This window comes from Brassica napus, chromosome C3, assembly GCF_020379485.1.
Source record: "Brassica napus cultivar Da-Ae chromosome C3, Da-Ae, whole genome shotgun sequence".
Classification (NCBI taxonomy): Eukaryota; Viridiplantae; Streptophyta; class Magnoliopsida; order Brassicales; family Brassicaceae; genus Brassica; species Brassica napus.
This window is the reverse complement of record NC_063446.1, coordinates 37,535,253-37,559,413: the sequence shown is the minus strand read 5'-3', so window position 1 is coordinate 37,559,413 and position 24,161 is coordinate 37,535,253. Positions and strand designations below refer to the sequence as shown.

General features: G+C 38.2%; 9 protein-coding genes across 10 annotated transcripts; 7 read left to right on the top strand and 2 right to left on the bottom strand.

Moving 5' to 3' along the window:
• The first annotated feature begins 1,841 nt into the window (after positions 1–1,841).
• On the top strand, positions 1,842–2,372 carry LOC106360180. Its single transcript, XM_013799773.1, has 2 exons — positions 1,842–2,242; positions 2,366–2,372. Exons 1-2 carry the CDS (start codon positions 1,842–1,844, stop codon positions 2,370–2,372), a joined length of 408 nt encoding a protein of 135 aa, XP_013655227.1.
• A 371-nt stretch (positions 2,373–2,743) lies between these two features.
• On the top strand, positions 2,744–4,299 carry LOC106444008. The gene is made up of 4 exons (XM_013885551.3): positions 2,744–2,955; positions 3,027–3,075; positions 3,157–3,408; positions 3,994–4,299. The coding sequence occupies exons 1-4, from the start codon at positions 2,863–2,865 to the stop codon at positions 4,116–4,118; spliced, it is 519 nt and encodes a 172-aa protein (XP_013741005.1). The 5' UTR covers positions 2,744–2,862; the 3' UTR covers positions 4,119–4,299.
• Positions 4,300–7,465: 3,166 nt separating this feature from the next.
• Positions 7,466–9,327, top strand: LOC106443999 (ruvB-like 2). Its single transcript, XM_013885544.3, has 2 exons — positions 7,466–8,313; positions 8,495–9,327. Exons 1-2 carry the CDS (start codon positions 7,565–7,567, stop codon positions 9,144–9,146), a joined length of 1,401 nt encoding a protein of 466 aa, XP_013740998.1. The 5' UTR covers positions 7,466–7,564; the 3' UTR covers positions 9,147–9,327.
• Positions 9,328–9,996: 669 nt separating this feature from the next.
• LOC106375455 lies at positions 9,997–11,316 on the top strand. Its single transcript, XM_013815370.3, has 3 exons — positions 9,997–10,496; positions 10,599–10,783; positions 11,044–11,316. The coding sequence occupies exons 1-3, from the start codon at positions 10,244–10,246 to the stop codon at positions 11,155–11,157; spliced, it is 552 nt and encodes a 183-aa protein (XP_013670824.1). The 5' UTR covers positions 9,997–10,243; the 3' UTR covers positions 11,158–11,316.
• Positions 11,317–12,587: 1,271 nt separating this feature from the next.
• Positions 12,588–15,314, top strand: BNAC03G48660D. Its single transcript, XM_013885535.3, has 10 exons — positions 12,588–12,772; positions 12,944–13,157; positions 13,250–13,407; positions 13,487–13,632; positions 13,722–13,781; positions 13,878–13,970; positions 14,075–14,236; positions 14,325–14,431; positions 14,561–14,709; positions 14,798–15,314. Exons 1-10 carry the CDS (start codon positions 12,667–12,669, stop codon positions 15,058–15,060), a joined length of 1,458 nt encoding a protein of 485 aa, XP_013740989.1. The 5' UTR covers positions 12,588–12,666; the 3' UTR covers positions 15,061–15,314.
• A 435-nt stretch (positions 15,315–15,749) lies between these two features.
• LOC106443980 (protein CYSTEINE-RICH TRANSMEMBRANE MODULE 13) lies at positions 15,750–16,506 on the top strand. Its single transcript, XM_013885525.3, has 3 exons — positions 15,750–15,951; positions 16,047–16,203; positions 16,314–16,506. The coding sequence occupies exons 1-3, from the start codon at positions 15,909–15,911 to the stop codon at positions 16,357–16,359; spliced, it is 246 nt and encodes an 81-aa protein (XP_013740979.1). The 5' UTR covers positions 15,750–15,908; the 3' UTR covers positions 16,360–16,506.
• Positions 16,507–16,539: 33 nt separating this feature from the next.
• Positions 16,540–18,042, bottom strand: LOC106443971 (NADH dehydrogenase [ubiquinone] iron-sulfur protein 4, mitochondrial). Its single transcript, XM_013885515.2, has 5 exons — positions 17,807–18,042; positions 17,629–17,717; positions 17,332–17,461; positions 17,183–17,212; positions 16,540–16,845 (listed from the first exon to the last, which is right to left on the bottom strand). Exons 1-5 carry the CDS (start codon positions 17,951–17,953, stop codon positions 16,789–16,791), a joined length of 453 nt encoding a protein of 150 aa, XP_013740969.1. The 5' UTR covers positions 17,954–18,042; the 3' UTR covers positions 16,540–16,788.
• Positions 18,043–18,347: 305 nt separating this feature from the next.
• On the top strand, positions 18,348–20,871 carry LOC106443954 (telomere repeat-binding factor 2). Of its 2 annotated transcripts, none has more exons than XM_013885497.3 (6): positions 18,348–18,565; positions 19,117–19,329; positions 19,425–19,651; positions 19,735–19,819; positions 19,894–19,977; positions 20,254–20,871. In XM_013885497.3, exons 2-6 carry the CDS (start codon positions 19,180–19,182, stop codon positions 20,578–20,580), a joined length of 873 nt encoding a protein of 290 aa, XP_013740951.1. In that variant the 5' UTR covers positions 18,348–18,565; positions 19,117–19,179; the 3' UTR covers positions 20,581–20,871. The 2 variants fall into 2 exon arrangements, with proteins under 2 accessions (XP_013740951.1, XP_013740958.1); XM_013885504.3 differs by having other exon boundaries at positions 18,362–18,565; positions 19,120–19,329.
• LOC106443943 (pentatricopeptide repeat-containing protein At5g67570, chloroplastic-like) lies at positions 20,774–24,055 on the bottom strand. The gene is made up of 9 exons (XM_013885490.3): positions 23,419–24,055; positions 23,087–23,278; positions 22,921–23,002; positions 22,653–22,844; positions 22,453–22,566; positions 22,284–22,377; positions 22,051–22,208; positions 21,552–21,959; positions 20,774–21,465 (listed from the first exon to the last, which is right to left on the bottom strand). Exons 1-9 carry the CDS (start codon positions 24,021–24,023, stop codon positions 20,884–20,886), a joined length of 2,427 nt encoding a protein of 808 aa, XP_013740944.1. The 5' UTR covers positions 24,024–24,055; the 3' UTR covers positions 20,774–20,883.
• Between the last annotated feature and the right edge of the window lie 106 nt (positions 24,056–24,161).

The window sequence follows — 24,161 nt, the reverse complement described above, 5'->3', positions numbered from 1 at the left end:
AGAAACAGAATTAGACCCAGCTTTAATCAAGTTGATAAGATCATCAAACTTTTTATCTATTCTAGCGAAGGAATTATCCACGCTCAACTACTCTCGGCCAGCCTCTTCATCATATTTGTTTCTTTTGTTTACTCACTCTTAGTCTCTATTTTTGTTCTCACACCCATGCTTCTTCTTCACTCTTCTGTTTCTTGCGGCTCAAGGCTCTTCTTCTTCTTCCTTCTTTGTATTTTCTTCTCTGCTACTCTCCTTTGTAGCTTGTTCTCTGCTACTCTCCTTTGTTCTCTTCTTCTTAGATCCAATTTGTTTGTAGATTTAATCAGAGGTTCAATATAAACAGTAGTTAAAAATTAGTCTAAATAACGTAGAACAATTATGAGTAAAACATAAAGGCTCCTACATCACGATTTGACCTTAGTTCTGTCCTCTTATACATGACAAAAAATTCATCAAAATTTGAAAAATTAACTAATGAATAAATGAACAGATGGCGTAGAGGCATGTGGGAATTGATGAAAAATAAATTAAGATGTCTTCCATGACAAGCTAAGCAATAGAATGTCCCAATAAACAACTTTAATTCATTCAGTGGAACCCCACTAAACGTAATAATCATTAGTCATCAAAACTCTTTTCTTCTCATAGTTATTAGTTATAGCCAGAACAATTGTGACTTTAATGGTGTATAATCATTAGTCATCGATTTTTTGTCACGATCAAAATAAAGCAATAAAACCTAATTGACTCAATCTCTCTAATATGATCAAGAGATATATATAACAAACCATAATTAAACTTGAGATTAATTATGTTAATTGAGTGATGATGTATCTCAAACAAACCTGTAAGTTATGTGAAAAATTCTTTAGGAGTTTCTGGGAAGAAGAAGAAGAAGACGCCGATGGATTATGAAGAAAAATTATAATCAAAACTAACGGCGGCTTAGCTTAACAACATTAGTTCCTTTTTTTTATAGCTATATTTCTTTTTTTCTTCTAAATTTAATCCCTTCTTTCATTAATCCTATGTGGCAGTTTGATTGGTGTAAAGAAATATGGTGAATTATAAGATTCACCTTAGGGGGTGAACCCAAGTTCTGTCCCTTAAAGAATCCGTGCAAAAAATTTGTTTAGACTAACTTAAAGTTGAAGTAATATTTATTTGACAAATTGGTTTGATAATGAAATTTGTATCACTGCTAAATTCAAGTCCACCCTAACCAATCTTATACTTTTAATACTCTTTTTTCTTCGAACGAAGCTTTCGCTACCTTTTAATGAGATAAGCAAAAAAAAATTTTTAATGAGATACGCAATTTGGTGTCATATCTCAATCCATCTTATAAAATAACATCTCTCGATTTTTTATTTACTTATATGATATAACGTGTTTAAGGACATATGGACGAGTACTTGGCAATTGCTATCTAACCATTAATCTCGCCACCACGATTAAGCTTGAATGGATAAATCTCAGCTATGATTTTTTTGTTGTTCTTTACATTTTTAATACTTATTATTAGCTTCAACACTCAACGATTATGTACCTTTAAAATATCAGAAACAAATGGTTGGATTGCAATTGCAGCTTCAGCCTCATTTTGACGTAAGCAAAGTCTGAAACAAAGTAAATTATAATTATACTGTATATAGTTCTTTTAATAAGATAAGTATCAGAAAAACTGTAACATCCAACTAGATACATTTATAATACCCCTTATAATATTTATTTCAGTAATAAAAGGTACATTTATAGCGATCTGCTAGCATTGGACGACATCGTCTCTCTCTTATAAAATCTGTTTTCATCTCAGTCTTCGATCTTTCATTTCACTTAAAATCATGAAAGCTAAAGAGATGAAGAAAGAGAGAGCCTTATCAAGACTAGTGAAATCCCCGGTACGTTTCTTGATCATGGCACGTGACGCCTACATACGTAGCATGACATCATGCTCCGTCGGTTTCATCACCGGTGGTGGTTCTGGTGGATTCGGTTTATCGGCCGGTAACTTTCAAATCTGCGAAGCACCAAGCACCACTCTCCCTCGTAGCTTCATACTTAATACGTCAACGACGACGGGGACACGTGAACGCTGCCGGTTTGTCACACGTGGCGGTGGTGTCGGAGAAAATAGGGCTGCGATGAGACGACCGTTGGATCTCAGGAGAAACTATAGCTGTATGGTGATGGGAAGGATCGATGAAGAGAAGGCTTGTGATGAGTTTGAAGAAGAGGGTTTGCTGTCTGTTTCTGATCGATTTAAAAAAAGAAAGTTGTGTGGTGTTTTTACTATTTGTCAACGATAAAAGACAAAAAAAACTTCCCCTAATAAATTAATGTTTTTCATGTTTCTTGTTAATTTAAGGGATTGATTCTGTGTGCATACAGATTTTCGGATTGTATATAAATTTCAATTTGTAGAATAGAACCTCCTCAACATTTCCGTCAATTCTATATAGCTTGGTATGTTTTATTTCATAGTCTTCACTTATAGGTGAGTTAAATTTACGATATTTTTAGTTACGTTTCAACGAACACTATAGGTACGTATTATCTGCGAGGCAGATGAGATTCATGAGATCATGAAAACGAAGGTCAAACAAAAAAGTTTTTTTTTCCTAGTTGTTAGGAAGTCTTTCACTTTTAACATTTTCTCTCCTTCGCACGACACCAACGTCAACGTACCAAAAAAAAAAGAAGGAAATCTTGTCCCGGGGTGTGTTTAAGCCAAAAATACAAAGTTTCGGGTCAGAAAACGAATAGCACAAAAGTCTAGGGGTTGAAGAAGAAAACATTTGGAAAGTTGCACGTTAAGGATCAGGGACGGAGATTTCACGGCCGAGTGGTGAACAATCGTGGAAGATGCGAGGGCGAGAGGAAAAGCGAAGAAAGTTACACGAAGCTCTTCTTCAAACACTCTATCCTCCTTCATCGCCTTCCTCTTCTCCGTCTCCGGTATTTTCTCTTTTCATATCTCTTCTCTAATCGATAATTGTTTATGCCATTGTTTGAATTTGGGGTTTCAGGTTTTAGGGTTTGATGACGAACCGTTCGATGTAACACTCATAAACCCAGGTACGACTGTTATGTAATTTCAACATGATTTAACGTTGGTAGATCGGGAGTTATATAACAAACCACAGTCGATTTATTCAGAGGATTACTTGAACATTGATTCATCAAATCACGGCGACGACCATGAAAACGGAGACGAGCCAGAGACTAAACCGAGTCGAGCGCAGAGGAAGAGGATCAGAAAGAAGATGCTCAAAGAGGAAGCTGCTCGACGGAGGAAAGTTATCGGACCTCTGCTTCCGACAGAAATGATTGAGACCCGCGAAGACAGCAGCGGTGGAGAAGAGGCGAGTTGCATACAACCCGCTCGACTAAATGCCTCAGAGAAAGAAGGTACGACATTTTTTTGACTTTCGTACATATCTAAGGAGGTCCGATATTGTGATTGGTTTATATATTTACAAACCGTTATTGGTTTATATATTTTGATTGATTTAGAAATCTATATAGTATTTATAAATTCAATTAAAATATGCAAATCCGGAGGTTTTTCTTCGGATTTGAATCTTTGTATTTTTAACTAAAAAATCCAAACAAATCCATTCAAATCCATTATTAAATCAAATATATTAGTAAATCCGTACGATTGAATAACACTTGATTTGATATAGAATTTATGAATCATTAAACCAATAACACATAATTTTAATACATATTTGAAAATCATAGAACCAATAACACTAGATTTAGTTCGGATTTTCAAATTCATTAAAATACAACAACCAATAATCCCTACTTAACTAAATGTCATAATCGTCTTGTATACGAAATTTAGACCCAAGAGTTTGGAAAGTTTTGACTTTATTCTGAATCTACTTAACTCAAGTTGTGGCATTGTTGACCTTTTTGTACAATCATTCAAAGCCGTCTCTGTCGAGTAATAATTACATTACGTATCTGACTCTTTTTATTTTGTAGAGAAAGTGAGCTTTGAGGGCAATGATAAGACGAAAAAAGTCAAGCAGAGGAGAGAGGCAAAGAAACTTGCCAAAGAGAGTTCTAACCCAACTCATATCCAGGATCCAACCTCTGAAACTTCTTGATTAGAGTGAAAAATATAATCGGAATCCTTAGATCTTGATTATTCATAGAACCCCATTAGGGTCTCTTAATCACTTTTTTAATAATAAATATGTGTTTAGAACTTTAGTTTCTTGATTAAGGGTTCTTAAAAAATTTTATAAAAAAAAAAGTATCAAACATACATATTTGAACTTTGATTAATCTACAAGAACACCCACAAGTAGAAAACTTTGGTTAAACCCATGATAAATCAAGTATCATGACTAAAGACATGAACTATAAACTGAAACAGTCTTAAAAACAACAAAACAAACATTCATATGCAACAAGGCGTGGACTAAATAATCTAACTCTCTTGGACCTTATTCTATTAGAATGGAAGGATTATCCAAACTCAAAACAAACTAAGGGAAGAAACTAACCTATAGCGAAGCCTTGGTACTCGATGGTGGAATCATCTGGTTTTGCGTTGGCTCTATTCTCAAAGTCCATGGTGTAAGACATCCCCGAGCAACTTCCTTGCTTGACACCAATCCTCAAGCATAACAGAGAAACTTATAAAAATTACTGCAAAAATGCGTATAGAGACCCAAAAAAAAACTCAAAAGGATTGAGGACTAATGGAAGGTTTGATTACTGAAGGCATTTCCAGAAGTCTGTCTCTTTCCATCTCGTTCATGAAAGAATGCTTAGGCGTTATGGACATCTTGTCCATGACATGATCAACATCATCTTCCTCCTCTTCATTACTCTCCTCATCTCCGTTCACAATGATCTCAGCATCTTCATCACCATCATCTTCGTCGTCATAGGTCGGTCTCACCATCGACCAGTAGATGAAATTCCCGGTGATAAAGCTTCAAGATCAGCCAAGAGCATGAAACCACCATTTAAGACGCATGATCTTGTTTGAGAATGTTTCAGCTTTGTTTCCATCTATTGTCAGGTAGCTTCCGTAGAATTCTTCATACTGAATCACCTGTCCCATTGCAGAAGCATTTGCATTTGCATCTGCAAAAAAAAAAATATAAATGTTAATAATTCACAAACTAATAATAATGTCTTAGATTTTATCAAAAGCTTTGATGTTTACCTTCAAAAACACTACTATTTGATCCATCATCAGAATCAGAGTCAATGTAACTAAAGGAATCATACCAAGCTTCCTCATGTGACATTCCTGTAAATGAAATAAAACTAATCAGAATCAATAGAAATATAATTCAAGATCTTGAAGAGTTTTTTTTGTTTTAAAGATGTTATTACGGTTTCCATCGATTTGGCTGCAGTTCCATTGAAGTTGTGTCATATGGAAGTTAGCATTAGACATCTCACCTCTCTTACACATCATCTTGGCTGCACCTTTTTCAAAATCAAGATGAACAAAATCCCAGACGCTCGCATTGCTCATGCGTTTCATAGGAACATCTGGCATAGAAGCCGAGATGTTCACAAACTAATAATAATGAAGGGAAGAATGCATCAAGCTTCTTAGACCCATGGGAGAGCTCAGACTCAAGTAGCTTATCGAAAATGAAGGAGTCTGAGACGACGAACAAGCCACCAGCTTTAGCTTGTTTAAGGAACTCTGCAACTAGCCATGGAAGGCATTCCTATTCTCAAAAACAAAATCGTTTGCAAAGCTTATTATGCGTTTGATACTTAACAGTTGAGTTTCAGTGGAAAAACAAATGGGATCAGAGTAATATAACTCACCTTTAACGGGTTTAGTTTGTGCATTAAAATTGACTCCAATGGTATAAGCTCAGACCGAAAGCGAGGAACAACTAGGATGGATCTCTTCCGGAAGCAGAGCACATACATGATCGCCTGTGTTCTCACAAAACATGATCTAAGCAAATGATTAGTGTATAATATTGTGTCTGGTAGAGCTTGGGATTGAAAGCAGTATATACCTGGCATCCGGAGTAGAAAATTTGATGTGCTTTAGGGTTAATATCACCATTGCAAGTTCTACAGTAATCCACACACTCATCTACCAGCCTAAAAATTGAATCAATGTTGCAACAGACTTAAGTTTCAATCAGATCATACATTTATGAAGAGAAGGTGAAACTTGCCTTGTAGGTAGCTTGTTGCTGAAGAGGAAAATGTCCATCAGCTTAACCGCAAATTTCACACCACAGTTTTCAGGATCGAGTGAACATGCATAGAACATCAGAAACTGCAGATGAATTGCAAAAAGTGAGTCTAAAACATGAGACATGTCATGTAAGGGCCGTGATTTATAGCTGTGTAGCCTACCTGCGAAACTTTTGTTTTGTGTATATCCATAATGTAGTTCTCAAATGCCTCGAAGAGCTTTTCAAACGCCTAGCCAAAACCATTAAAAACAGATCAGCAATGATAAATTCATGAGCACGTACGTGAAGGAAACCTATAGTTAACCTCAAAGAAGCTCAACATTGATCAAAATATCGATTACTGCTATAATAAAGTTTGAGTCTTTAACAGTTACTTGAGCGAGCGGAGATCAGAGATGCTTCTTGGGAGCTTGAGCTTGCAGGATTCTGCAGCGGCATGGTGATGTAGATGCAGAAGAGACCATAGGAGAAGACGAGGAAGACACCGAGATACACCGCGAGCTCCCATTGGCTGAGAGGGAACCGATCGAGCTTTGATCGCTTTCCAGAGGGAAGATCGTCGTCATCAAAACCATCACCGAATGCAACATCGGAAGTTTCACGGCAAGCTTAATCCATCTGCAATGATTCGATTTTGAGGATTCAGAGAGTGTTAGATTCAGATTTAGAAAGAAATCAATCAGATTATTATTTTTTGTTCTTCAGATTGACGTAGACAATGGCTCTTACAGAGTAATCAACTCCCCTTCGTCTTTTCCGGTAAGTAGAAAACGAAACAAGATATGTTTCTTCTTTCTCTTAATTAACTAAGAGACGTGTCTTAGGTTTATTTCTATTTTTCATTTTTTTTAAAATCTTAAATAGGTTAACAAACCCATTTAAGAGATTGGGATAATCCTATTCTTATCTTTATGTAATTTCATCAAAAACACAAGAGTAATTACGTTTATGCCCTTAACAGAGTTGCTTCAAATTACATTGAATTGGCCATGGCATAGCAATTTCTAAACCCTAAAACCTCGAAAGTTCTTCTTCTTCCTTCGCCGGAATACTGAAAGAACCGGCGAGCAGAGGACCCAGTGCTAAACGCTAATCCAAATTTAGAAATTTCTTTAATAGAGTTAACTCTTAAAAAAATAAACGGATTGTTACGTAAATTCCCCAATAATACAAGGGTACATTACTAAATGAGAAACTCTGCTTTGACAAATTACGTTTCTACCCTTGATAAGGGTTACTTCAAATTACATCGACTGTCCCTTCGCCACTGCATAGCAACTCTTCTAAACCCTAAAACCTCTAATAGCTCTTCTCCCTCCCTCCACCTCAATCGCCGAACGACGATAATCGAGAAAAAAAAAATGGCGGAACTAAAGCTATCTGAGAGCCGCGACCTAACAAGAGTGGAGCGAATCGGCGCGCACTCGCACATCCGAGGCCTGGGACTCGACTCATCCCTCGAGCCACGAGCCGTCTCCGAAGGAATGGTAGGCCAAGTGAAGGCCCGCAAAGCCGCCGGCGTAATCCTCCAGATGATCAAAGAAGGCAAAATCGCCGGCCGGGCCATCCTAATCGCGGGGCAGCCCGGAACTGGCAAAACCGCGATCGCGATGGGAATGGCGAAATCCCTCGGACTGGAGACGCCCTTCGCGATGATCGCGGGGAGCGAGATATTCTCCCTGGAGATGTCGAAGACCGAGGCTTTGACTCAGTCTTTCCGCAAAGCGATCGGTGTGAGGATCAAGGAGGAGACCGAGGTTATCGAAGGAGAGGTCGTTGAGGTTCAGATCGATAGGCCTGCTTCTTCGGGTGTTGCGTCCAAGTCCGGGAAGCTGACTATGAAGACGACGGATATGGAGACTGTGTACGATATGGGGGCGAAGCTGATTGAGTCTTTGAATAAGGAGAAAGTGCAGAGCGGTGATGTGATTGCGCTTGATAAGGCGACTGGGAAGATTAGTAAGCTTGGGAGGTCGTTTTCGAGGTCTAGGGACTATGATGCTATGGGTGCTCAGACTAAGTTTGTGCAGTGCCCTGAAGGGGAGCTGCAGAAGAGGAAAGAGGTTGTGCATTGTGTCACTCTTCATGAGATTGATGTTATCAACAGCAGGTTCAAAAAAGTTTCACACTTTCTTGTATTGTGTGACATTGCTAGTCATTAAATGATTGGGAATTGAGTTGATTTAGGTCACGTTAGTGCAGTGAGCTAGCTAGAACAACCTTTGTAACTATGTATCTGTAAGACATTTTGTTTCTAGTATTGTTAGTTAAGTGACTTTGTTCTTGAGCAGGACGCAAGGGTTTCTAGCCCTATTCACGGGTGATACAGGAGAAATCCGATCAGAAGTTCGTGAACAGATCGACACGAAAGTAGCGGAGTGGAGAGAAGAAGGCAAAGCTGAGATAGTCCCCGGTGTTCTCTTCATCGACGAAGTCCACATGCTCGACATTGAATGCTTCTCATTCCTCAACCGAGCCCTCGAGAACGAAATGTCACCGATCCTCGTCGTGGCGACGAACCGAGGAGTCACGACAATCCGCGGAACTAACCAGAAATCACCTCACGGGATCCCGATCGATCTCCTCGACCGTCTCCTCATCATCTCGACTCAGCCTTACACGGACGAAGACATAAGGAAAATCTTGGAGATACGTTGCCAAGAAGAAGACGTTGAGATGAACGAGGAGGCGAAGCAGCTATTGACTTTGATCGGGCGCGATACTTCTCTGAGGTATGCGATTCATCTGATAACAGCTGCTGCGTTGTCTTGCCAGAAGCGGAAAGGGAAAGTTGTGGAGATTGAGGATGTCAACAGAGTTTATCGATTGTTCTTGGATGCGAGGAGGTCGATGCAGTACCTTGTTGAGTATCAGAGTCAGTATATGTTCAGCGAACCTATCGAAGCTGATGGAGAAGAGGAACAAGACGCTATGCAGAGCTGAAGATTCTATCTTTGTTTGCTCTTTTTATTACGTGTGCTCTGCGGTGTTATCGATCTATGACTCGGTCTCTTTTATGTTTGGTTTCTTTTCAAGTTGTAATGAATGTTTTAACTATGGATCGTTGTAGTAAGACTTGGATATTTGTTTCGTATCCAATAGTATGTAACTTCAAATTACTCTTTTTGAGACTGGCCCGGTAAGATCTTTAACGGGCTTTGAAGTCCAACATTAAAAAAAATTTCTGCACTACTCAGTACAACTTTGACACGCATTCAGAAAATTTAATTAGGAGTGTTGTCTTACCAGACTTCATCGGTTTTTGGTGGCGTGTTTTGGTGTAACGAATTTAATTTCTTGGTCAGTCAATTTCAACTTTTAATTTAGTGATAAATTTACTAATTTCATATCAAAAAACATGTTTTTTCTTTGTAGTACAACCATAAACAAATTAGCTTGTTTTGACATGGTAGTAGACTTTGTGGTTGCAGCATTGCAACAGTTTTGTGTCAAAGATAATTAAATACTTGACACGTTCAAATATTTCTGATTAGTTAACAAATCATCAAATATTCACTCTTGGATTAAAATGTTGAATAGCATTGGTAGAAACTAAAAAATGGATAGTTATTAAATTTACAGTCGGTGTTAGTTTTAAATTAGATACCAAAAAAACACCCTGGTCAACTTAATAATAGAAGAGAATTACGCAATCAATTCACTGGTTGCGATATGCAAGATCCTTACTAACATTAAATCAATTTTCCCATAAAAATATAACAGTAATGTCATTATCAATAGAAATCAAAATATAATAAATAGTTCCACCACCACCTTGTAAGCCCCAACCTCTTTATTTATTCATCGCTTTGCTTAATCTCCGTCGACATCTTACTTTACAAACTCTCTGTTTCTTTTATTCTTCATCCTTTTTTTTCTCGTAATCTTTAAAATATTTTATCAATCTCCAGCGTCCTCTCTTGTCAAACCTGACAAATCAACAGTAGAGAGAATTTATTAAAAGCCCTACTACGTAACGCTCTTTAATCTTTTTATTACTTCAGAAGAACCCAACAAAATAATTATTCTTTCTTTAAAAAATGGGAAACTGTCAAGCGGCTGAGGCAGCGACGGTTTTGATCCATCACCCGGCGGAGAACAAGGTGGAGAGGATTTACTGGTCGGTGACAGCAAGCGACGTCATGAAATCAAACCCTGGTCATTACGTTGCGGTGGTGGTAACGTCACCGACATTGAGGAACGAGAAAGGGTCCCCACTGAAGCAGCTCAAGCTCCTTCGTCCTGACGACACTTTACTCATCGGACATGTCTACCGTCTCGTCAGCTTCGAAGGCATACATAAAATCTATATATCTCTTTTTATTATTATTATTATTATTATTATTTTTAGTTCCTCTGTTATGTTATTAACATTGTTAGTAATTTTGTATGCAGAGGTTTTGAAGGAGTTTGCGACGAAGAAGTGTGTAAAGCTTGGCAAGCTATTGAAAGAAGGAGGAGGACTTGAGCTAAAGAAGAAGACGAAGAAACACAGAAAGAAGACAGATCAGGATCATAATGGTCGGGTCAACCCAAATTCGGTTTTGGATCCGAAAGAAGATGTATCTAATGATGATACGGTAAGTTCGCATTTCCATATGCTCTGACTTTTAACATTTAAGAATTTACAATGACCGGCTTGGTTGTTGTAAAATAATACTCTATAGGTCATGTAGAATATTTTAAATATGTTTTTAAAAATAGTTTTGCAATTCTATTACGGGCCACATGACCATATGCAAATGCACATCTTTCACATGCCTTAAATTTTGGTCTAAGACATGCTAAACTGTGTTTCACTGTATGGATGTTTGATTTAATCACAACGGGTTTTACATAGGTCGCCGGAGATGACAGTGGAAATGGGTTTATGAGACGGAGCTACGGCGGAGGAAGATGTGGCGGTGGGTGGAGACCAGCTTTACACAGCATTCCGGAACTTGGATCCTCGTGAGAGAAGTCTTCAAAAGCGTCGATATTCTTAAAGCACATCCGACAACATTGAAAGTTTATGTAAAGCGATGTTATTATCATAAATGCTTTAAATGAAGATCCAGTCTCAAATTATATTTTCAAGAACTTTAATTGCTCTAACGTTTTAATTATTTGAGCATTTTTAAGGTATTCTCAAACGAGATTTAGAACATTTAGGCCAATACTGCAACAATATTTTACAGATTCAGAATTGCACAACAAATCATTTACTAATTTGTTTCCCTGTTTATACACACGAATTAACTTGCAAAAGATAAATTGCCATCAATTGAACAAAATATTAAACCGACAGCTCGTTGTACTCTTGGATATATAGTTTGACATAATATCATAAAGTTTCGATACATCCAATGATAACCTTCCATACTAGTACGATTTTACGTAATAACATCATGTTTGGTGTTAACCACCGTTCAACTAAACAAACGGTTGGCGTTTAAAGCGGGTTTTTAACAAAGCTGTAAAGCCTATAATTATTGAGTTACTACTCGCATGTTTTATTTTATTCATCTATAACTATAGGAAAAAAAAACAAATGTAAACGTAGTCTCTTTAAAATATGCAAGGCAGCTCATTTGGTCGGCCTCTTTTTGTCAATCAGTCATGAAGTCAATGAGCCAATGACTGATGCGTAAATTACATTAGGTTCAGTAGTTAACTAGACGTAACGTAATTAACGGCTCAAATCATTTTCAGTTACATTATTATTATATCAACCTTAGTATATAGCAGTATCCCTGTTCTAAAAATCGGCGGTAGGCGGGCCGACTGGGCGATACGCGTCACTCTTTCGCCTCGATTTATGCTAAATCAGTTTAAAAAATCGGATATCTGATTTTCTCCGCGTAGACCGCCTAAATGACCGCCTAGCCACCTAGGCGGCCACCTAATATATATATATATATATATATATATATATATATATATATATATATTTTTTAATAATATTTTTATTTATTTATTTGATCTAAAATTTTATAAATATCATTTATATTCATAATTTTGTTGAAAATTAAACTATATTAAGTTTATATATTCTATTCGTATGTTTTATACAATCTTAAACATGAAAATGTATTAATGTTATACACAATTAAAGATTAACATGTTTTATAACATAGTAAACAATCTAAAAATTTCGCCCCGCATAATTTTCGATTAATCTTCGATTTTCTCTTTAGGCGTTAGGTCCAATCCGACCGTCTGAATAGCGCCTAGCGCGTTTCCGAACAGGTACCGGTACTAATTTGTTGATTAACGAAGCAACCTTATTCCAAAGCATCACGCATTGGACGCAAGTCGTACCAAATCAAACCATAGTTTCACTTTGAAGGAATGGGCTCAAGATGGGCTTATAAAGGCCCATTTACTAATTACAATAAATACGATCAGGCTTTATGGTTGATTCAAATCCGCGCCTTTACTAAACCTTATTTTCATCGTCGTTCGTTCGTTCCTCTTGAAATCGATGGGTGGTTATCGTCTTCTCCGAAGCTCCGGCGTCGTCATCGGAATCATCTTGCTACATCTCTTTGCTTTCTCCTCTCTTGTCTCATCTGATGAACTTCTGTTCGGTAAGTTCTTTTCTCTTAATAATGCGATTTGGTCTGTGGAATCGCAGGTTGAAATTGTAGAAATCTAGGGTTTGATGGTTTCTGTGGAAATTGCACAAATCTTGGGTGTACATACAATTGAATGTTTGTAATATGTGTGGGTTGATTTCGCTATAAACTGTGTGTTGACAGTTGTGGGAGAGACTAGGGCGGTTCAAGTGAATCCTAGTTTAGAGGTGAAGGGCTCTCCTGGATTGAAGCCAGAGAGAACCTCTCTATGTCAGAGGATACATATCAATGGACTTCGAAGGTTTAAACACATGGACAAGTACGCACATTCGTTGAAGTTGATACTTAACGCATCAACCGCTGGGAAAGCAAGTAACTTTGATGTTTGCTTCCACAGGTCTGATTGCTTACTTCTGGGTATTGTTAATCACCAGTTTCTGTAAGTTCCTTGGTTGAGATGATAACAATGTATGATTCACTGATTTGTAGGAATTTGTCGCGTGCAATTGGGATGTGCCCTCCAAGTCGGTGGGAGAAAGTCTCTAAGGGTTCATGGGTTCAGACGATGTCGCCCTTTGACCACAAAGTCATTGACGTAAGATCTATTAGCTCAGCAAAGGTCACTTTGGAACTGTCTGCTGTAGAAGGTATAGATCTTTCTCTCTTCTTTTGGTTTAGCAATTGTTTCTACTTTCTTATTTATCAACTATGTTTTCGGCTTTGCAGAGTTTTCCATGTATCGCATAGTGTTCTTGATACTTGGTGCGGTTTTGTTGGCTTCGGCTTCGGTGCTGAGCCAATCGTTAGCGTTTTACTACAGCAGTGCCATGGCTGTTGGTATTATGCTTGTTGTGCTGCTTGTTCTCTTTCAGGTAGCCTTATCTTGCTGTGTTAACTTATTATATATTAAAGAGAGGTATTCACTTCCGAACTCAGCTTTTGTAATCTGATCTGTACACAGGGAATGAAGCTATTACCAACTGGTCGGAGCTCGTTTGCATTGTTCATATACTCAACCCTGGTGGGTGGTGATTTCTAAATGATTTACCTTTTCATTGTGCTTCCCATTTTCTCCAACCTCATTGTTGTACCTAACACACCTTCTTCTTTCGGCCAGCTTGGTTTAGGTGGTTTCCTTCTACGCTACATTCCTGGTTTATTTCAAAGCCTGCTAACTGAGATGGGAATCGATGAAGATATGTACACCCCTGTATGTAAGTTTTGATAGTGTCAATATGTGCTGGTTAAGAATATCCCCTTTCAAACTTGTACTGATGATTTTTTTTGTTTGTTTCCGTGTGATGGTTTTTGCAGGTAGCCATATTTGCCGGGGTGTTTCTATCTTTAGCTGGAGCTTTTTTTGGATTTTGGACTGTGAGGAAACTGGTTCTAACCGAAGATGGCTCCATTGACATGAGCACATCACTCTTTGTTTCTTGGTCTATCCGGATCATTGCTGCTGTTTTGATTCTTCAGGTTATTTTACAGTGTCCATCACAACTATACATTTTCTTTTTAACCAAACCGAAAATCATCCTTTAACAATATGATCTCTTGTTTACAGAGCTCTGTTGATCCTTTGCTTGCTGGAGGAGCGCTGATATCTGTAATTCTGATATCAGCGAGTTTAAAGAAGATCAGCAGATTGAAGTTCATACTACGCTTATATGAGTGAGTCGTGACCAATCTATTTTAACCGTTTTCTTTGACAAACTAGACTCTCTTTTTGTTAGTGTTAGCTTCCGTATCTCTGAAAGTTCACACAGTATTGAATTCTCAAGTTGTGTTCTTTTGGCGCAGGATTCCATTGAATTTACTGATAGGAATCTGGGAGGCAATTCGTTATGCTGAAGTACCAACCATCCCTGGATATCTCCATGACTTCGTGCAAAAGAGTCATGATGCTTCTGAATTTCACAACCGTGTTACTTTTGCTTCTCCATCAGGAGGTTGATTTCTGATCTCTCTTAAATAACATTATCTCAAACGTAAAATGAAACCAATAAATAAGCTTTTTGTTTAACGTTTCTTTTTCAGGCATCAGTGGGATGCGACAATCTCCACCGTCTGAATCAGATACTTTCCCTTCCTCTTTCCATAAAACTCCTGAAAGGAGCAAACTATCAAAAGAAGAGTGGAAGAAGCTCACAGAGGAAAGCACGACAAAGGCGGTTAGAGAATTGGTTTCTTCACCTGGTTTTAGCAGTTGGGCAGCAGCAAATGCGGATAGGATCAATGTGACTCCAAGAAAAGAGTCCGGTAGCACAAACCGGCCACGGAAATGGCTGCGTTGGTCCTGAACCAAGCCGGTTTAAAGTTTTCAAACCGTTTAGAAACAGAGAGAGAACTCTTGTAGAGAGAGCTCTTCTTGTAGGCAAAAGTTGCTTTCTTCTTTTATGACTTTTGTTAGTGTTTTAGCTTTGGTGTGGAAGATGTTGTCACGATTTGTTGTAACGATGCTAATGGGTTCTTTATTTAGGCTGTGTATCATTTTTGTGTGTAGACAATGCAACGAGCATTGTTTCTTTTAATGGGTTCTTCTACTTTTTTACGATGGATGGTGAATCATATATTATGGATATTAATATTATATAATAAGATTATTGATGTCATGGGAATGTGGACTAGCATGTGGGTGGATAAAAGTTTTATCTTTTTCGAATTATAATATCTCATCAACTATTTTTATTCAAACGAGGAGATTCTATTAAATTTGCCTTTCTCCTTATGTTAGGAAAAGAGATGATGATTTAAGTTGAAACATGATCAACCCAAAAATAAGTGATGTTTAATTATTTTAATAGTAGAAGTAAATATTTTTATGTAGCTTTGTACATAGTTTGCTTTTTGAAAAGCATATGATGAATACTGCTGTTTAGTGTTAAAATTAAACAGAATATGAAAGAAATATTTAACGGACCTAAACTTTATGATGCAAGAAACACGTTTTTAGAATATTTTCTCTAGTTTTCTTCTTTTTTGTATCACACTAATCAATTAGAAAAAAGGAAGAACAAAATAAAAAAAATTATTTCTCACCGTCTTAACTTCGCTATAAAGGAAAGAAACAGAGATTGCTTAAAAGGAGAAGAGAAGAGAAAGAACTCAAAACACTAAAAAGAACTCAAAAAGCTAGAAGAACTAAAAGATGTATAATCAAGAACATCCTGTCGGTGCTCCTCCTCCCCAAGGTAATATTCTGTTTTTTAGTTTCTTTGATCTTTGATATTCTGTTTTAGCTTCTTCTCTGCTGGTTTTAATGTGCTTTTGAAATTCCTGTTTAAAGGGTATCCTCCTAAGGACGGTTATCCTCCGGCTGGCTATCCTCCCGCCGGTTATCCACAGCCAGGATATGCTCAGGGATACCCTGCTCAAGGTTATCCTCCACCGCAGTACTCTCAAGCTCCCCAGCAAAAGCAACAAGCTGGTATGCTCGAAGGATGGTATGTTCTTGATCCCATCTTGTTTATTACTACTGTTATTATTATTTTAGTTCTTGATCCAGTAGTGTTAATATGTTGTGCTCTCTGTTTTATTACATATGAAATCACAGTCTGGCTGCGCTCTGCTGTTGCTGTCTCCTGGATGCTTGTTTCTGATCGGAGAATTTATTCAGTTCAACGATTTCTTTTTCTATTACATGCAATGAAAAAGACAAGACTTGTGTTCCGTTGTTTATCTTCTTTCGTTTCGAATTTGTCTTTTGAACGTTTGTATCTTATGGATTATTGACTCGACTATGACCATATCTCGCATTCACTTGCATGACATCGAAACTATTGAGAAGTAGATCAGCATATTTGACCATAAAGATTTGATGAAATACCAAAGAACTGTTTGTCATCATCATCATATTATTGTTATAAGGAATTAAAAAAAAAAAAAAAAGAAGAGAATCCAACCATGGATAATAGTTTAGAAAAAAAGCTCACACATGGTAAATAGCGAATAAAACATGAGAGAGCCTTTCTTTATATCAATCAAGTGGGGGCTTCTCCTTTTGTTCGAGAAATGGAAGAAGAAGGAGATCAGTTCTCTAGTTGAGGTTTGCCTTTCCACTTGAAGTTGTCAGAGTAAGACTTGGCCTGCAGTTATGGTATCATGAGATTAGGTGAAAATCGTCAAACAGAATGAATCAGAGAGACAAAGAGACGATCGTTATCTAAATTATAACTCTATATTGTTTAGACATGTTATGCATTCGCTTGATAAGCCGTATGATGATGATTTAACAAACAAATCACTGTCCGATTCTATGTCTAAGGCAGAACGCCAGAACTGACGAAGCAACACAAGGCCTTAATATCACTAATCGTAGAGACAAGAAAATCCAATCTTTTAAGATCCAAGGGTTACGGAGACTTAAACAGATAGGGAGGGTGTTAGATTGAAGAGATTAAGTGGGATTAGATAGATACTAACCTTCAATAAGGGTGTTTTGGGCGCCTTGACCTGCCATGAGTCAAATCAAAGATGTGCATTTTTAAGTATATACATAGAACGGAATCATTACACAGTTTTAATATAAATGTGAATGAATGTATTGTAACAAAGAAGGAAAGAAACATTACCACAAAGTCCCAGCCATGACGATCAGCAAAGGACTTGGCAGCTAGCTCAGAATCAAAACCAAGAGCGGAGTCACCAACATTGGCATAAGGGTCACCCGTAGAAGTCCACCCCATCAATGGATTCTCCCACCTACACAAAACACATCAAAGGCCAAATAACTAGTGACACCAGAAGCTATTAAAAGTGATTGGACAACACTAATCATAAGACTCATATCGAAGAGGAGATCTAGGTGAATCCACAAATGAGCCAAATACCACTATACACTAAGAGAGATTGGAAAGAAGAAAGGATACTTGAGGGTGGAGACGAAGTTGATCTTCCATTTCCCAAGTTTCCCAGATCCTTGCTGGGTCGCTGTTCTAGCAGGCGAATATATTATCACCTGCAAATATAATCGATTCATACCAAGTCAAAAGACTCATCATCTACCTCAACCCTAATTCCTAAAAATCAATTCACAAAAAAGAATACCTTTCGTGCGAGATGCTCCTCTGGGATTCCGGACACCTTGCCGATCTCGCCACGCTTGCAATCCGACTCCACCACCGCGTCTGTTGAGAAAGTCCGACCCACGCGTGCCGCTATACGAGCAGTCGATTGAGTAGCACGAAGCGCCATCGTCACCTACAAATGTTGAGATCTCGAAACAAATCTCGTAGAGAGGCCAGAAGAAGGGGGAATCGTTAAAAAATTAAGGGGTATTTTTATTTTTAATTTCAGCCCTTACAAGTTTTCTATATTACTCTAATTTTCATCAAGTTATTAATTACACAAGTTTAACCCCACCCCACCTATTATTCTGCAATTCTCTGTGCAAAAATGTCCTAATATATTTTTTCACAAAAAGGTATAAAATATAGCTATATGCTGTAAAATCATAGTATTTGTTTGAAATAGTTTTATATAATATTGGGTTATCTTGTAATATGATATAACTCAGAGGCAAATTGATGAATATTGAGAAATAAGGGGCTACTTTTAAAAAAGGGTGTTGATGTGTAATTTGGATACAAAGGAAAGCTCCATTTTTTTTTTTTTTTCCCTTCATTATCTATGGATGTTGTTGTTCCTTGTGGTTAGTCTCTGGTCTTTGTCTTCTTCGTTTCGTTCGTTTCACCGAAATTTTTAAGAAGATTCACATTTGATCCATGAAACATGTACATGAAGAATTAGCTTTCATCATCAAGTGTCTCCTTAAAAAACTCTCTCTTTTGGTTCTTGTTTGATGAGGTAGGATGCTTCTTCTTCTCCTCAATTATGTTCTCTGTGTTTCCGTTTCCTACGATCGTTGCATTTGGTTTTGATAGATGATCTACCTTTCTATTGGGTGATTTCGCTTATGATGTATGAGATTGTTAGCGTAATTCATGTTAGATTTTCGACGTTGTCTTTGTTGTTTTTGGGTGAAATCACTGGGACAAAACATGGGACTTGATCCTGTTTTGGTCTACTACTCTCGTTGATTTGATTTGTTGAACTGAGAGCATTGGGCTTTATCGCTTTATCTAATATTCTCTGACACTTTTTTTTATTTATATCTGAATGTTTTTTTTTTGCTGGATAAGATTGTTGTGCTTGTTGCTCTAAAAGTTTATTAGAAAAAAATTGGTAAAATTATTCACAAATCTCAAATTTACATTGATCAGATTCCTCTACGGTCTAAGAACTTACAGTAAAAATGTTCAACAAATAGACTTAGACGTTGTCTAGCTCCATAGAATTAATCCTTGTAATTTGTAAGCCATTTCGCAGATTCTAATAGTGTTTTCATCTCTTGACAGAAGAAAATAGAAGAGGAGAATTTCAACTTATTAGAAAAAACTTTAGTTTCTTGAGAAGTGTGGATGGGTGCCCCAAAGCAGAAGTGGACACCGGAAGAAGAAGCTGCCCTTAAAGCTGGAGTTCTTAAACATGGCACTGGCAAGTGGCGTACTATTCTCTCCGATCCTCAGTTTAGTTCTGTTCTCAAGTCTCGCTCAAATGTTGATCTCAAGGTACAACCTTTACACCTCAGAAAACAAGATATTAATGATGGGTTTTCTTTGAGTTTGTGATTGCTTGTTTTGAACTAGTTTTAATATTTCAACAGGACAAGTGGAGAAATATAAGTGTGACTGCGTTATGGGGTTCAAGGAAGAAGGCTAAACTTGCACTTAGAAGGAATTTACCGGCTCCTAAACAGGATGATAACAACAACACTACACCTCTTAGCATTGTCCCTTTGGCTAATGGCCAAGAACGGACAAATCCAACATCGCCTGGAGGTTCTGGTGCTGGATCGCCACAAACTCATGCCTCAAAGAGATCAATTACAAGGTTTAGTTCGTGGATGCACCACATAAAGATTTTAATATTTGTTCGAAGTTTTTAAGATATTGACCTAGTATCTGTTCTTGTAGTTTGGACAGGATTATCTTGGAGGCAATTACTAACTTGAAGGAACCACGCGGTTCTGACCGAACATCCATCTTTATGTATATAGAGGTAACGCCTAGAGCATTGTGAATCTAATGTTTCTTTTTGAGGTTTTGTCGTAAACTTATCTGTAAAAATTTCAGGAGAATTTCAAGACTCCGCCGAATATGAAAAGAAACGTGGCAGTAAGATTAAAGCACTTGTCATCGAATGGACCATTAGTTAAGGTATCACACAACAACAACTTTTGATACAAGATTTCATGATTACAAACACTTCATTGCACTCTCAGCATTTTCAAGTGCTTACTCATGTAGCGGAATGAGGATACTATTGTTTAACAAAAGCTATACAGCTCTAGGCAAATAATACTAAAACTATTTAAAAGCCTTGAAGATAATACTAACAAATTAAGATAACTATCAAAATAAACTAGATAACTAAAATACAAATAACTCATGATTATCCTAAATCTACATTGCATCCTCTTGTTCTTATTTCAGATAAAGCACAAGTACAGGTTTTCTACTAATTTTACTTGCGTTGGAGCAAGACACAAGTCTCCTCAACTCTTGTTGGAAGGAAACAACAAAAAAGACTCACCAAGTCCCGAGGCAGACGGAGAGATGTTTATGATAAAAGGCATGACATCTCTAGACGCTGCAGAAGCTGCTGCAAGAGCAGTTGCGGAAGCAGAGTTTGCAATCACAGAGGCAGAAGAAGCAGCAAAAGAGGCAGAAAGAGCAGAAGCCGAAGCTGAAGCTGCTCAGATATATGCAAAGGCAGCCGTGAAAGCTTTGAAGTTGAGGATCCGTAATCATACTTGGTAAAACATTAAAGCAAGAGAAGGCATCATGGGAAAGTTCTATAACAGAGCAAGCCCCTATATATATAGATATTATTACCAATCAGGCGGTATCTCATCACCTGCAGAGTTTGAAAGTTTTCAATACCTTTCTTTTGTTTTGGTTAGTAGCAGTGTAAATCCGCAGTTTGATCATGTGAATGTTCATAACTCTGAGATTCTGTAAAAACCTGAGACTATCTTTTTCTGTTTGTGGATGATCTACAAGCTGGTTTGAAGGAGATGAATAAGAAAGTAAATTAAGATTTTTGAAAAATTTACAAGCATTTTAACTATCTTTTTCACTACTCTCTTCCCATTCTTTCAGAATGTCATAAACAGAAAGTGTATCAGAATCACTGGATTCATCATCATCGATCTCTAGTTCTTCTAGACCCAACGTCTCAAGTTCAGTCTCTGTAAATTCCCAAGCTTCACCTTTCGTATCAGTCTCCTCTTCCATTGCTGTATCATGAAGAAGCAAACCTTCCTCCGGTTTCTTGCTGAGACTTTGATTTGTCACATCAATGGCTAACAATGGTTGTGTTGAAGAAGACGACCCACATAGAGACTTCAATGACTTTGAGAGGTTTGAGACCGTTGGTTCACTTGCATAATCACAGTCAAGGATGTAATCAGAGAGCTGCTGTAGATTCTCCTGAGTAATCCAGTCTTGATTCTCCTCGAAAAGATCACCCCATTCTTCTTCACTGATCTGGAACGAAGCGAGAGCCATGGTGTTGATCAGTGTGATTGCTCTTTGGTAATCGCCTTTAGCTGCCGCATGACACAACATTTCGGTGAAGAACAATGGGTGAGGGATCTCTCCATCTTCAAGAATTGCATCGAAGGCATGCTCTAGAAGACTCCACTGCATTTACAAACAAAAAATTACATAGATCATGCTTCCATATACACTAATTGAAAAATGTTAACTATGTAATGATGATTCGTTACCTTCCCAGCTCTTGATGCTTCTATAAGCATCGGTACGTGTTTCGTTTGATCAATTTGATACCCGGAAAGAATCATCGTCTGATACACATGCTCGAAGTACTCCCACTGAAGCGATCTAGCTGAAGCTTCGAGCATGAAGCTGTATGTATACTCGTCTGGGACCAGATGAGACTCTTTTTCTCTGACGATCTCTTCAAACAGCTCTTTGGCTTCGATAAACATATCGTTCCTTCCGTACACTCTAAGCATCGTGTTCACGGTTCCTATGTTGGGATCGCATTTATCTTTCATATACTGGAATATAGCCACGCAATCATCAACATGACCACCGTTCAATGAAGCCGCTATGAGTCCTGTGAAGGTAATCTCGAGGGGTTTGCAGTTTTCAAGCCTTTTCATCCTCCCAACCTGCATTATTAAATGCGTTCTGAAGAAGATTAATACCCCAGAGGTTTTCTGATTAGCAGAAAGGGTTATTAAACTATGAGGGAGAACTTGCCTCGAGCATTGCTTCACGCCAGCGTCCGTTGTTGCAGAGACAGCATGCCAGTTCATAGTAAACTGAACCCGTTCCTATGACTCCCTTTTGTTCCATATCTCTAACTGCTTCAACAGCTTCCTCGATTTTGTTTTCTCTCCAGAGAGCTCGTACAAGAACTGAGAATCATATTACCTTATAAACACCAAAAACAAGAACAAAAACCCAAAATTACAGAGAGAACCAGTAGCTACCCTTGTACGTAATTGCTTTTGGAGCTTCGCCACTGCTTTTCATCTTCCTAAAGAATTCGTAAACACGATCATACTTCCCTGACTCCAACATAACCTGTAACAATTACAACGCATCCAACTCAAAACACATCTAGAAGGTTTAGTTTCGGTTGGAAAGCAAAAACATTACCTCCATAGCAAGTCCATAGGTAGCTCCATTAGGCCTCAGACCGTTTTTTCTCAACTCGATAAATACCCATGAAACAGCCTTCCATTGGCGTGATGGAACACAAGCGTTCAAAATCTGGGTAACCGGTTAAAGCCAGGCCGCAATTAGAAAATAGTGATTTTGTTCCATAAAAGTTTCATTATTCGCAAAAGCTCACTTACAGCATTGTACACAACCACGTCAGGTTCAAGCACAGGATCCCAGTTCTTTTGGCGCAAAGTCTTAATAAGCTTAGTTGGTTTCTGCCTCATGCGCTCGATTACTTTGAGCAACTCTTTCAAAAAACCAGCTTGCCCAAGCGTCACGGCAACACTGTGGTATGCCGCCATATCAGGATACAACTGGCGATCACCCTATATTGACTAATGGATGAGAGTTAACCCAACGAAAATTGCTTACTGTAATTAACACAAACCAGAAGTTACTTACGAGCATCAGATTAAATATCTGGAGAGCTTCCTCGTGCCTCCTTGCAAACCCAAGAACAGACAAAAGCTTGGTGTATACAAACCTAGTAAAAGGTTTATAATCTCAGAAACGATGGTCATAAATAATAGTCCATGAAATCAATGAAAGAACATAGGGAACTAATCACCTGCTCCTAAGATGTTTACGCTTCTTATCGGAATAGACCCAATGAACAACAGCTAGAGCTTGTTTCCAGCTCCTTTTGCGTCCTAATCTATCAACAATCTTAAGCATTTGATCTTCATTGAACTGAAGCCCTGACTGATTCATCATCCTCACAAACTTCCAATGCTTCTCAGTTATTTCTCTACTACTCAACCTAATTGCAAATAATCAAACAATTAAACAATAATTTAGTCATGAATCAAAGCTAATCCTAAACTTGTAATATTAGTTTCGTCTCAGCTGTTACTTGGGACACGTGGCCATCGATAATGACCCATGAAATTATCATATTACCTGTCAACGAGAACGCGCACTGCTTCTCCTTCGTTTCGCCACCGTTTCGCAGGATCAAATCCTCCCACGTCGTCGTTTCGAGCCGCCAAATCATACTCTTCCACGTCATCAACGTCGTCCTCGAGAACCCAGCGGAGATCCTGCTCCAGTATCTTCTTCAGCTCTTTCAGATTCTCTTTCCTCAGTTTCCCGCCGCTGACCTCCTCTCTCCGTACATCGCCGACGAGCTCCTTCAGCCTCACCCTCTCGATTCCCTCCCATGGATTCCCAACTATCAAACTCCTTTCGCCGTCTTCTCCCCTCCTATTTCCCGAAACTCTCCTCGTGAATTGCTTGTATTCCCGCCGTAGTGTTTCGAAGTGAGCCTCTTCCTCCATAGTCCGTCTCTGCGCCTCCGTGTACACCGTCTCGGAATTGGACTCGGTTAGGCGCTTGGTTCTCCGGTTGTGCTTTTGAATTTCCTTCTTTCGGAGGGTTTTAAGGATTTTAGGGGTGGGGTCGACATCGTACTTGAGGAGCCTCCGTTTGATTTTCTCCATATCCGGTTCGAATTCCGGCGGCAATCTTGCCGGAGATTGGGAGAATCTCACCACCGATGCGTCCATTGCTTGCGAGGATACTAGCAAGTGAAGCGTATAGTTTAGCTTTATCCTATCTCTATTTTTTTTATTTTAAAAAATCTCCGTTTTTGGTCTGATATTTATTGAAATTTACGAATTACGCCATTATGTTTCAATTCTTTC

Bases quoted from the DNA above. Each gene is read 5' to 3' on its own strand.
- LOC106443999 (XM_013885544.3), top strand. From the start codon at position 7,565: ATGGCGGAACTAAAGCTATCTGAGAGCCGCGACCTAACAAGAGTGGAG. The intron at 8,314-8,494 runs GTTCAAAAAAGT...GTTCTTGAGCAG, and splicing joins ATTGATGTTATCAACAGCAG to GACGCAAGGGTTTCTAGCCC.
- LOC106360180 (XM_013799773.1), top strand. From the start codon at position 1,842: ATGAAAGCTAAAGAGATGAAGAAAGAGAGAGCCTTATCAAGACTAGTG.
- LOC106443954 (XM_013885497.3), top strand. From the start codon at position 19,180: ATGGGTGCCCCAAAGCAGAAGTGGACACCGGAAGAAGAAGCTGCCCTT. The intron at 19,652-19,734 runs GTTTAGTTCGTG...CTGTTCTTGTAG, and splicing joins TCAAAGAGATCAATTACAAG to TTTGGACAGGATTATCTTGG. The intron at 19,978-20,253 runs GTATCACACAAC...TTCTTATTTCAG, and splicing joins CGAATGGACCATTAGTTAAG to ATAAAGCACAAGTACAGGTT.
- LOC106444008 (XM_013885551.3), top strand. From the start codon at position 2,863: ATGCGAGGGCGAGAGGAAAAGCGAAGAAAGTTACACGAAGCTCTTCTT. The intron at 3,076-3,156 runs GTACGACTGTTA...CGATTTATTCAG, and splicing joins TGTAACACTCATAAACCCAG to AGGATTACTTGAACATTGAT. The intron at 3,409-3,993 runs GTACGACATTTT...TTTATTTTGTAG, and splicing joins AAATGCCTCAGAGAAAGAAG to AGAAAGTGAGCTTTGAGGGC.
- LOC106375455 (XM_013815370.3), top strand. From the start codon at position 10,244: ATGGGAAACTGTCAAGCGGCTGAGGCAGCGACGGTTTTGATCCATCAC. The intron at 10,497-10,598 runs GCATACATAAAA...TTTTGTATGCAG, and splicing joins CCGTCTCGTCAGCTTCGAAG to AGGTTTTGAAGGAGTTTGCG. The intron at 10,784-11,043 runs GTAAGTTCGCAT...GGTTTTACATAG, and splicing joins ATGTATCTAATGATGATACG to GTCGCCGGAGATGACAGTGG.
- LOC106443943 (XM_013885490.3), bottom strand. From the start codon at position 24,023: ATGGACGCATCGGTGGTGAGATTCTCCCAATCTCCGGCAAGATTGCCG. The intron at 22,845-22,920 runs GTAAGTAACTTC...TAGTCAATATAG, and splicing joins AGATATTTAATCTGATGCTC to GGTGATCGCCAGTTGTATCC. The intron at 22,567-22,652 runs GTAAGTGAGCTT...CCGGTTACCCAG, and splicing joins ACGTGGTTGTGTACAATGCT to ATTTTGAACGCTTGTGTTCC.
- LOC106443971 (XM_013885515.2), bottom strand. From the start codon at position 17,953: ATGGCGCTTCGTGCTACTCAATCGACTGCTCGTATAGCGGCACGCGTG. The intron at 17,718-17,806 runs GTATTCTTTTTT...TTATATTTGCAG, and splicing joins AGGAGCATCTCGCACGAAAG to GTGATAATATATTCGCCTGC. The intron at 16,846-17,182 runs GTTAGTATCTAT...CCATAACTGCAG, and splicing joins CCAAAACACCCTTATTGAAG to GCCAAGTCTTACTCTGACAA.
- BNAC03G48660D (XM_013885535.3), top strand. From the start codon at position 12,667: ATGGGTGGTTATCGTCTTCTCCGAAGCTCCGGCGTCGTCATCGGAATC. The intron at 13,971-14,074 runs GTATGTAAGTTT...TGGTTTTTGCAG, and splicing joins ATGAAGATATGTACACCCCT to GTAGCCATATTTGCCGGGGT. The intron at 14,710-14,797 runs GTTGATTTCTGA...TTTCTTTTTCAG, and splicing joins TTTTGCTTCTCCATCAGGAG to GCATCAGTGGGATGCGACAA.
- LOC106443980 (XM_013885525.3), top strand. From the start codon at position 15,909: ATGTATAATCAAGAACATCCTGTCGGTGCTCCTCCTCCCCAAG. The intron at 15,952-16,046 runs GTAATATTCTGT...TCCTGTTTAAAG, and splicing joins CGGTGCTCCTCCTCCCCAAG to GGTATCCTCCTAAGGACGGT. The intron at 16,204-16,313 runs GTATGTTCTTGA...ATGAAATCACAG, and splicing joins GCTGGTATGCTCGAAGGATG to TCTGGCTGCGCTCTGCTGTT.